At 39.7% G+C, this 11,511-nt stretch overlaps 2 protein-coding genes across 2 annotated transcripts; both read right to left on the bottom strand.

Moving 5' to 3' along the window:
- Positions 1-671: 671 nt before the first annotated feature.
- LOC140009326 (uncharacterized) lies at positions 672-2,688 on the bottom strand. Its single transcript, XM_072054500.1, has 6 exons — positions 2,440-2,688; positions 2,206-2,297; positions 1,545-1,623; positions 1,366-1,460; positions 1,125-1,220; positions 672-1,049 (listed from the first exon to the last, which is right to left on the bottom strand). The coding sequence occupies exons 1-6, from the start codon at positions 2,618-2,620 to the stop codon at positions 969-971; spliced, it is 624 nt and encodes a 207-aa protein (XP_071910601.1). The 5' UTR covers positions 2,621-2,688; the 3' UTR covers positions 672-968.
- Positions 2,689-8,637: 5,949 nt separating this feature from the next.
- On the bottom strand, positions 8,638-10,291 carry LOC140009325 (zinc finger protein ZAT5-like). The gene has a single exon (XM_072054499.1). The coding sequence runs from the start codon at positions 9,659-9,661 to the stop codon at positions 8,747-8,749; it is 915 nt and encodes a 304-aa protein (XP_071910600.1). The 5' UTR covers positions 9,662-10,291; the 3' UTR covers positions 8,638-8,746.
- Between the last annotated feature and the right edge of the window lie 1,220 nt (positions 10,292-11,511).

The raw sequence follows: 11,511 nt of genomic DNA, 5'->3' as shown, positions 1-11,511 counted from the left end.
TTTTCACTATGGCTGATAGAGACTTATTGAGCACAAAGTAATTAATTAAAAATTATATATTTAGTTATTACAATTTTAGTCTTTTAGACTTGAGAGTTATATAAATTACTAGAATTACCCTCTTAGTTGAGTCAAATACTCGAGTTCGATTATACTAACAAGAAAATTAAACATAATCGAATCGATCTCGAGTTTTTGAACCATTCTTCGAGTTCGAATTCGAATTCCATTTCTGCTGCTCGTTCGAATTCAAGTATAACGATACTCAACACTTGATTCGACTCGATTACATCCCTACTTCTCACCCAACAAAGTACATGCCCTTTCAGACATCTGAGATGAAGGCAGCAAGTCAAAAAGAGCTGCAGAATGTCGAGGCTAAAGTATTATCAAGTAAAATCAGCAGCAACGCCCCGCTAGACACAGGAAATGATGCAGAAGATCCGCAAATCATTGGAACATATCCCATGAATGCACCATATGCTAATAGACCGGCATCAGTTCCCCTTGTGACACCTAAGAGTGCTGAGACATGCCAATATATACTTTAGTCCCTAACAAATCTTTTAATTGAGTCTAATCGTTAGCTTGGATCATATATTAATTGGCTTAACCAACCAGGTACAATGACATTCAAACTTTGACTGGAGGAAGCACAGAGGGTCTCAGCATTTGCCACGAAGCAGGGCATGACAAGTTAATTACATATTGAACATATCAACAACATACTCAGCAGGAACGAGGGGGATGAATTCTTCTCTTGATATTAAGTCAATTTCAAGAAGATAAACTCTGTAACAATAATGCTAACCTACAGAATCATCCCCTCAAGCGTGGATACAGAATATATCTCGATTACAAACCACGAGCATTTCACAATTTCCCGACAGGTCAGGATATCAACCTATATATCCTAATTTACTACTAAAGCAGTGACCAAAGCATAAGCAAAATCATGACTGAAAATCCTAATGGCCAGCCATGGCACTGGCAGCCTCTTCCAAAATTCTCCTAGCTTCCGTGTCGGGGTCAGCAAGTTCACGTGGAGTCTGCCAAAATATGCATTAGTATTGGCCGAAGTATGAGCAATAACACCAAAATAAGTAATTGAAAATAAGCTTTACCTTTCCATAGACATTTTCCCTATTAGGAGACGCCCCAGAGGCCAGCAACAACCTAATAGCCTCCATGTGCTCACCTCTGGCAGCATGATGAAGGGGCTAGAGATGAGTAGCAAGAGAAGTCATTAGCAAAATAAGGATTGTTTAGATTGTACAAATTATAGCTAGTACTTCCCTCAATTAAAAATGCTACAAGCTAACCCAAAAGCAGAAAAACTTAGAAGAACCTACAATCACTTCTCACCGTATCACCATCCAGGTCAACAGATTCCAGCATTCTCTTAACACATTCCGGACTATTACCACTGTTGAGTAGAAGCTGGACTATATCTGTATATCCTGCATACAGTCATCTTCCCTAAGCAAAATCAGTAAAATTTGCAATAAAAACTGAACGTAAGTACCATGAAAGTCCTGGACTACCTCCTGCACAAGCATCATGAAGGGGAAGTGCTCCATCTTCGTCCTTCACCTCCAAGTTAGCTCCTCTCTCCAACAAGAGCTGTGAAATGATCAGATAGTAAACAGTTCTTAGATTTTGATCCCCCAATAGCATTAATAATACTTGTTGATCGAGAAACCTCTCAGGGTGCAAACAAGTGAAGCCCCTGTGTGAACTACTTAAAATAAACCACTCAGGCTAAATTAAACGGAATTCTTTTGAATTTCAAGGAATTTCAAGTCAACCTCAAGCTCCAGGATACACTACTCAGCACACTACATGCTTGAGTAGAGCATCATTATTCTAGTGTTCATCACTAGTTCCACTAACAAATATTTCAACTTTGGTATCTATTTGATTTGTACGCAAAAAATAAACGTAATCTTTACGAGGATTGTGTAAAGGTCTAATATGGCCTGACTTTGGCTTAAGTCTTAAGATTGTATTGGCTTTGCAGTTGAGTTCAGCCAAGTCAAGTGGGAGTATAGCTATTATCTAACTGAGGTGGGGCAAAGCTGCGGTTTCAAGGCTCAATTGAGCACGAGCTTCAAGGAACCATGACAGAAGGTAATAAAATTATTATCAAACATATTCCAAGGTAAAGTAGAGAAATTCTACCAAAGAAAATGACTATAAACGAACCTGGACACAAGGTAAATGGCCATACAAACAGGTAAGATGAAGGGCAGTATCCCCATCCTCCACAGGTTCATCAATACTTCCAATGAAATTATCTGTATTAGCCATGAAAGAGGAGACAGACACACAGTAAAAAATAAGCCCATGACGTATCTAAACAATAAATTAACGAGCAACTCTGTTTTGCCCTCCTCTAAAGTAATTACACAAGAAAAGTGGACATATGAGGTAATTAACCTAGGGCCAAGCGGAGGTCCTCGACGTTGCCACGCTCCGCCGCCGTGGCTAGGTCACGGAGGTGAGGCGGGGTGTCGGAGTCGGAGACGTCTCCCAGGAACTCGAGCTGTTCGTCAAAAAGTATTCCCTCTTCTCCTTCTTCTTCATCCTCCATGCCGTTCCGCCTTCCTGCTACCGCCATCTCTCTCTCTCTCTCTCTCTCTCTCTAGCCGTCCGTCTGTTGCGCAAACACTCGAAACAACTGAAATCCTTGAAACTTTTTGTTTTAAGTACTGTAATTGCTTGCAAATAAATTTTTGGCCCAAGATCCAAATAATAGGTAGATATGCATTTGGGCCAACAGCTCCCTCAGCTTTCGGCATTGGGTATACTTTAATTGGACAAATCAGATCTAGAAACCTTTCTAGTCTACTCTGTTTCAATCCAGATGGGCCAACTAGGACCCAATAAAAAGCAACGCTGCATTAAATATTAGCTACCCATTGGTTCAGTTTTTAGCAAAACAAATACACACTACTCCGTATCGAAAACAAGGCATGTCTTTAGAATTTTAGAAATGTCAAAATAAGTGATTTGGATGGATGATAACTAAGATATTAGGTATATCGAGTCAATTTATTTATATTTATTTAATAAGTGAGTCAAAATGTGCGGGTTATAAATGGATATATGCTTTAAATGGGTATGGATATATCTAATTATCCAATTATATCCCGCTGAATATTCCACTTATTACTGAATTTTTGTTGCTATTGGGTTGGTAAGGCATTCTGATGCGACTGCAAAAAATGCGATCCGAGCTGAGCGAGCTGGTTAGGGATGAGCTGATGGGAGGAAAGCGAGCGAACCGAGCTCAGTCCTGGAATGCGATCCGATCCGAGCTGAGCTGCTGCGAGCTGAAAGGGAGCAAGCTGATGCGCAGGTGAGGTGAGCGAACCGACCTGCAAAGGGACAAACGGCGGGGCTAGTTCCCCGAAGCAACTCCGACGGTTAAGTCAGTAGAACTTATGAGTAGGGTAACAGTATAGAGTACTGTAGATGGCGTACCTTGTGTTGTCTTGTGGTGCTATATTTATAGGCTTGTGGGTAGCAGTTTCCTTATAGGATTAGGAGTCCGACTGGAGAGGGAGTCCTTCTAGGGCTCCATCGGCTAGCTCCGAAAGGTTCGGAGGCCGCGGCCCACCAGGCCCATCCAGCTGGGAGGCAGCGGCCATGCACAAGTTGGCATCCCTCCTGTCCGAACTGGTCTGGCCGAACTGACAGGTCACCATGTCCGAACTGACACGTGGCTCTGGTGGATTTGCTTCTCTACACATTCAAATTTATCTACTTCACACCTATCAAGTGTTTGAATGTGCAATTTTAAATGGATATAAATGAGTAATGCGAGTCAACCCATCAGTCACTAATTAATTGTATTTAATTGAGGCATCCATATGAACCCATTTAAAGTTCATGTCATATCTAATTCCATTCATTAGTAGGCCGGTTTGAACGGGCCAATTTAATTGGCCAAAAACTGAAATTGACACTATTTTTGCCCTTCAGTTATGAATGCACTTAGGCCAAAAAAGGTATAGCTTAGAGTTATTCATCAGTTTAGGGTGAGAATCAATGAAGTTAATTAAAGATTGAAGAAGATAATGTGAGATAATTAGGTTGTATTTCATATAGCAACCAAAATAATTTCCAGAATCGAAGTTAACTACAATAAATTTATCATCGCTTAGTCGTAAACTCGTAATGTAGCATTGGAATGCCTGTGTCCATAAACATGCAGGGACAGCGTGAACAGTAAACCATGAATTTCTCAAACAAATAGTATTAAATCGAAGAAAAGAAAACAATATCTGGAGCCACAAATCATGGACTGTGTTTCTGGGGGGAATTATTTGGGTACAAGTTGCAACAGCGAGTCGGCAATCAACATTGAAACATGCCTACATGCAGTGCCAATGGACCGCTTTCTCTTCCCAATCCCCGCCATCTATCCGTGGATTCTGCCAAAAGGTTCTTGCTTGTCTTATTCAAGGCCGCCACCCCTTTATCTGTGTTTTGATCACACCAGCTGTAGAAAACGAAAAGGTTGGACAGTTGAAACGAAATAGGTTTGATCTTCGCTGACCTAGAAAGGATAGTAGTACGAACTCTTTCCCTAAGAACATACGTCCTTCTTCGGTTCACAAGATTTCTCTTGAAAGAAGTTTTCCCTCCAGCTGAGGTACCATTGGATGTCGAACTACGTACATAAAGTCATATATAAAACCTCAGTTAATTCCATCAGTTTTGGTATTCCTATTCATACAGAAACTAGAGAAATTTCTAAAATTATGATGAATTTTAAAAAAATTCTACAAAGGGGGCATTTTGAATATGGGATTCTGTCCAAGGGATCTTCGCATTCAGCAAATGCGAGCTCATGGAGCTCGCATTTGCTGAATGCGAAGTCTCCTTGAATTTTCGATCAACAAAATCCAAAAAAAAAAACAAAAAGAAAACCATAACAAATGCGAGGTCCGTTACCTCGCATCTAATAAATGCGAGGTCACTTAGACAAATCGGAATACAAAGCAATGATCAACTAACTTAACTGGACCAGCATTTTCAACTAATTTAGTATTAGTAAAATGTGGGTGCATTTTCCAGTCCTGGAAACCCTTCAATGAACGACTTTTCCTATAGCTTTCAAACTTTTATATTTATTTAAGGGTTAATTCCAGAAACTTCCTTTGAGATTTATCCTAATTTCACCCAACACTCCTAAATTTTTAGAAATCTCACATAGCTCCCCTTAAATGATTTAAAAAATTAAAAAATAAAAGATGGTATAATACCAAAAAATTGAAAATTGTATTGCGGAGAAAAAAGAATTTAAAAATTCTTAAAACATTTGCACAAGTTTTCCATCGCTTATTTTTTTTCAAAAAATTGTAAACGGATTGATTTTAATAATTTTCATTTATCTTGCAGCTTTTACAAGATTTTCATGAGTCAATAAAATGTTATTCATTAATTTTATGCCGCATTCATCATTATCACACCACCCTCCTCCTGATGTAATCATAAAATGTTATTCATGCACATAACACATAATCGGAATTCTGATGTAATCCACTTAATTGCCTATTTCCAGACAAATATTACACTGTATCAAATAATCCAAATCCACTTAAATTTTTTTTTCTTTTAAAAGATTTTGTTTTTTGGGAAAAAAAAAATTGGTCTGAAGATGCTAAAAGCACCAAGTGTTAACTCAATTTTCGAGCTCTTCCTCCCTCCTACGATACCATGACAGATGAAGTAATCACTCCAGCCTCATCCTCGACTACCAGCAGCTCTACAACCGCTATGCATTTGGAGGGGAATTTTGATTGTTTTCAGATTGAGTACCTCGCATTTAAGAAATGCGAGGTACACAATCTCGCATTCTCCAAATGCGAGCTTGCAAGCTCGCATTTGGAAAATGCGATCTTGTTTTTCTTTTTTTCTGGAAATACTTACCTCGCATTTGTGAAATGCGAGGTACCTGAACTCGCATTTCACAAATGCGAAGATCACAAGTCTAGAACCAACTTCAAAAATTACCCTCTTTGTAGAATAACTTTTTTTTTTCATCACAATTTAAGAATTTTCTCCAGAAACTAATCCCAGATTAGAGGAAATTCTTAAATTATTATGAAAAAAAAAAGTTTTTCTACAACAGAGGCTATTTATGGGGTGATTTCTAAAATGTGGTGGTTCGCATTTGCTGAATGCGAGCTAACAAAAAGCCAGGTAGCATTTTTTTTTTTAAATAGACCTCGCATTTCTCAAATGCGAGGTCCTTTGTCTGTCGGTGAAACATGAAAACCCAGCTCCTTCAACCTCAGTCCTCTCTTTGACTCATTTAACCAAAAAACCCAAAGAAACAACAAAATTGGGAAATACAAATTGAAGGGAAATTGCATCCCAAATCCGTCATTGAAATCCTCGGAAGTAGCAGCATTCATCAAGAGTGCAGCCGTTGGAGGGAGGGAGTCCAACTCTGGTCATTTTGGAAGCTCTCGCCAGAAAGTTGAAGCCCCAGCAAGCTGCAAAATGGAGACCGGAAAATGTTGAAGCTACAGCCAGCTTTCAGTGAATAAGTTAAGCTTTCTGATGCTATTGTCCAGTGACGGAAGAAGATGCTGAACAGATGCGATTGTCCAGGTAGCATTTAACAGATGCGAGGTAAGTGACCTCGCATTTTTGAAATGCGAGGTCTGGTTTTCTTTTTTCTTTTTTTTTTTTGGATTCTGTGGGTCGAAAATTCAAGGGGACTTCGCATTCAGCAAATGCGAACTCCTGAGCTCGCATTTGTTGAATGCGAAGACCCCTTGGACGGAATTGTATACTCAAAATGCCCCCTTTGTAGAAATTTTTTAAAATTCATCATAATTTTAGAAATTTCTCTCCCAGATTATGGAGTATTAGTTAGTCAAGGCTAACTAAATTAATTTACAAAGAAAAGATCATGGGTTACGCTCATTCAAGTTGTCGTATACCTATATATCTTCACCGTACATTGCCCACCGCCAGTTATAAACAAGATTCTTTTTCTCATTTCAATGTATCTGCGATTATGCTCTTGAAAAAGATTATGATTAAAGGTCCAAGAACATATATAGATAGATATTGTGAAATGTTTGGATGGTTAGAGGATAGTCTCTGTACGTCTTTCTTTGTCCTTTGGAGAGGGTTACAAGATGTAACCGTGGGATCAATCGTAATGGTAAATGAGGGAACAACATTGCACGGTCGTCCATCCACATTGTTCCAAAGAATTAAACTCCAAAACAGTTCCCCGACCATCACATCTCCAAATAACTTCACTTGTGCTTCAAACTGTTCGGCATTACTTGTGGTTAATCGCACAATTATCATCCTTTTCTTTTGATTCTTGTGGTTAATCGCACTATTCTTGTCTAGATAATAGGAGACGTCTTCATACTGCCGCCAAATGACAAATCTCTTAAGTGCCTTGACTAGGGAAAGCAACTGAAAGAAGTTTACAACATCATTCCCTCCCCACCCCCCCCCCCCTCCACCCCAAAAAAAAAAAAAACCCACCAAAGAGCATCTAATAAATCAGCTTTTCTGAAGGTGCCAGTACTGTTGCTGTCACTTGCCAATACATACCTCAAGGTATCTGGAAGAGTAATGGGGTGTGATGATGACAGGTATGCAGCAAACGAGATGTTCCTATTTGAAGGCAATTAAAACACATAAATACGTAGAGGAAACCATTGACGACATAACTTGTATTGGAGGCGAGTATAAGCATAAAATTTTGTGTGCAACCACGCTTTTGTGTGAAGCAATCTATAAATACTAGTATTACTATAATTTATGATTTTCACCAAAAATAAAAAAAAAAAATTTTAATGTAAGCATGGAATCAGATACTTGAGAAATTTCTTATTTCTTTGGGATGTTAGCAGCATTTGATGGTAAGCAGCTTAATGACGCATACCTCTTTGATACGTGAAAGGGTACTCTTCTGTACATTTGTCCAAAACCTCAATTAATTCCGCATTAAGACACATGTTGCTTGAGAGCGCAAAAGAAAGTGGCACAGACGGGTGGGTTATCCATCAAAGAAGGGCAGTTTTATGTATGCCACTGGCTATAGTTGCGCCGTGACCATTTAATCTCCTTTGTCAATTTAATGAAACAGACATATATAAGATAGTGGTGGCTTTCTTGTGAATCAAACAACAGAAACCTAATCCCACCACTTTTGGTTGTGATGTAGCTCATCAGCATAGGTAGTCGTGGCTAATCAACCAGCTTGTGTTGTATCAGTGTGTGTAGTCAAGATCCATCTCCCACTCCTCACCTTTCAGGTTTCTACCCTCTCTACGTTCCTAAGATAACAAACACCGCTCTTACTCATCATGATCATGGTCAGCTAACTAATGTTTTCACTAACTAAATTGAATTTTGACATGCCACTCAAAAAAAAAAAAAAATTTTGAGCAGAAAAAATAATTTAAGAAAGAAAACCTCTTATAGATGTACCTAATGTTGTTACCTTTTTAGGGGCAAAGTAAAAGCTTACTCAAAGAATTGAAAGAAGATGATCTGATTCAGAGCGCGCGCAAGTTTTCAGAATGAAATTGAAGTATAAAAGAATTCTAAAGAATGATAAATTTCTATTACGATATTGTGGATGTATAATTAACAAATGAAGAGACAAATTAATGTCGATATTTGACAAATTAATTTCCTAATTAACGTTGATCAGATCAGTTAACAAAAGAATAGCTGAACAGAGGGTTTGATTTGATTAGTAATGGCAATCGACCAAGGGATGAGGAGATGCGGAGAAGACAATAACTTGTTGCTTAGCGGATGCAAAGGGGTATTTGGATTCTGTGCTGTAATCATCTTCAGGTTGGTCTGGGGCAGCCGGAAGATTCAGGTCTAAAGACAGGAGGGCTCTTGGCTTCTTGACTGCAAATTCTCGAGAACCCTCCTCGTCGTTACTGCTGGTGCCAGTTAGCGTCGGCAGGGGTCTGTGTCGCCTCATGTGACCCCCTAAGGCTTGGCCAGAGCTGAACTCAGCACCACATATCGAACACTCGTGAACCCTAGACTTATTGACATCACCGGAAATGATGGGGCCTTTTCGGCCGCTTGGAATCTGAAGCGACAAGGTCGTATCTTCATCCCTGATCAATCCAACAGTAGATTCTTGATGTGCTCCTAAGGACAAAGGAGGAGGGGATTTGTCTTCGAGATCAGTTGGCTTGGGCTTCTTGTGACTTGCCCTGTGGCCGCCAAGCGCTTGAAAAGAAGGGAAACTACGGTTGCATGTCTTGCACTGGTAGACATCATGGACCGCGGAAGATGACTTTGCAGTGCTAGTACTAGGCATGGGAGGATGAGTAGTGGGTTGCGTTGATTTCCGGGCACGGCCTTGGGCTAGAAGAATTAAGCAATTGGCCATGTCTTCTTCTTGATCTACACCTACTACGGAGGTCTGTGTCAATTCACCAGAATTTGAAGGCGAGGTGGTGACGCGATTGAAAGCGGTAAACGAGTCACCGCCAGGAGTACCAGTGCTACAGGACGAGCTTGTTGTCGTGGCCATGGTTAAGAGGAAGGGTGGTTGAGGCACGGTTCTTTGTCGCTTGGTTCGCTTTCCTTTGAAGATCATATGCTTCGACCCCAAGATAATTTCTTCTTGATGAACTTCCATATATAATAGTATTGTAGTAGGATCGAGTACTAGAAATTCAACCAAAATCACAAGCAGAGAAAGAAAGGGTTCCTGAGGAAAGTTAAGGTGTGTGAAGGAGGAAAGTGTGTAACGGAGGGGAGGTTATATAATATAGAGACGAAGGGGAAAAGAAAGTGGGGAGTCTGGAGAGGAAGTAGCAGTAGTTGGTTGCAGTGAATATTGGTGAAAGGGTTGTTTTTTGGTAGTGTGAAAAAGCCGTCCCCGTGAATAGTAACCAACCCTGAAATTGAATGATTGTTGGGGTTTACTGCTAAACTAATAAATCATTCCTCTGTTTCTTCTTCTAGACTCCACAGTACTTGGGATTTCGATCAAAGGAAAATGATTTTGGAGAGGGAGGGGTTGGAGATAAGTTAATGTTGATTAGGTTTCCACCGGAAAAACCACAGTCGTGAATAGCGAAGCCCCTAATTTAAAGCGATGGGATGGGGTGGATGGGAACGTAAGAAGCATGAAGAGGTCAGGAAACGAGTGAGATTCGGTTGGCTTTGAAGCAAACCCATTACTTTTTCCCAACGATTCCTTGTGGAGGATTAGAGTGCAAGCCTGGCACCACAGAATTTGCGGTTCAGCCTCCCCACTTCCTTTCTTCATTCCTTTCCTTCTTTTTTCTCTACGTTTTTTATATTTATATCTATGTATATAATATACATATATTATACTACTATTTCACAAGCTCGCGGAGCTGCTACAGCTACTTAACTCACCACCATCTTCTTCTTGTTTTTTTCTTCTCCCCGGCCCACTAAAACCTGTGATCAGTAGTAGTTACATATAGAGGGGCCGGGAAGACCGAATCAAAAGGATTTAATTCTTGACTTTCTATACTATGATGAATTAGGAATTCAATTAGGATGGCTGGGACACTAATGATGATGAGGAGGGTACGTAGGGCGAAATAGTTTGGTGATCATAATTAAGAGTATTAATTAGCGTTGTTGTTGTTGTTGCTGCTGCTGAGTTTTAATTTTAATTAGTGTGCTGCTAAACCAATATTCGAGCAAATTCCATTCCATGTGCAGTTGATCCACTCACCCTTGTGCTGCACATTCATCACTTGTTAAACGGTGGGAGGGAGTATGACCCAAAAATCACGCCGGCTTCGTCATTCCATTATTAATTTCATGCTATATTAGCGTCGACCATTGCTAGAGATTAATATGTTTTTAGCCAATGATTAGGGTTGGTGAGGTACGGCAAGGAACAGTGACACGTTCCCTCGAGGACTCCACGGGGGTACAGAATTTCTCGACGTTAATAACTAAACTGACTAGCAAGTCCAAGTCGACCAAGGCCGTCGGTCTTTATTCTAGAATTGATAATTAAGCTCGATCGGGATGATGAGAAAGAGTGATTAATCAAATGTGATCAGTTTAGGAGACTGTACACGATGGAGCATGAGGGATAAAATTTGTTTGTTTTATGATGGAATGAGCTAATTACGTTACGTACTTGTCAGTGTGCGGCTTGGTTCATGCATGAAGCAGCTTTTGGAATTTGGTGCTTTTGATCAAACAATAAGTGTAAGTGTCCAGTGTGCTGTGGCCACCATTAGCATGCAAAAGTTCAACCCATAAAGTTTACATTACATACATTCATTTGTATTAATTAAATTTTACACAGGGCAAATGCACAGCTGCAGTATAATCCAGAAACATTTCAGTTTTAAATATTGAGTAAATCTTATACACACTGACAGCGTATACACTATTACGGCCGGATGCACGACACATATACAAAATTTAATTTTCAAATTCAAATTCAAATTATGTGTCATACATTCAAAGATGAATGTGTGTTCACTGTCA

This window comes from Coffea arabica, chromosome 6e (assembly GCF_036785885.1).
Source record: "Coffea arabica cultivar ET-39 chromosome 6e, Coffea Arabica ET-39 HiFi, whole genome shotgun sequence".
NCBI lineage: Eukaryota > Viridiplantae > Streptophyta > Magnoliopsida > Gentianales > Rubiaceae > Coffea > Coffea arabica.
The sequence above is the reverse complement of the archived record's forward strand: the minus strand, read 5'-3'. Positions and strand labels throughout refer to the sequence as shown.

Coding starts and splice junctions, on each gene's coding strand:
- LOC140009325 (XM_072054499.1), bottom strand. CDS start 9,661: ATGGAAGTTCATCAAGAAGAAATTATCTTGGGGTCGAAGCATATGATC.
- LOC140009326 (XM_072054500.1), bottom strand. CDS start 2,620: ATGGCGGTAGCAGGAAGGCGGAACGGCATGGAGGATGAAGAAGAAGGA. Junction 2,298..2,439: donor GGACCTCCGCTTGGCCCTAG/GTTAATTACCTC, acceptor TGGCTAATACAG/ATAATTTCATTGGAAGTATT. Junction 1,624..2,205: donor GCCATTTACCTTGTGTCCAG/GTTCGTTTATAG, acceptor ATCATTTCACAG/CTCTTGTTGGAGAGAGGAGC.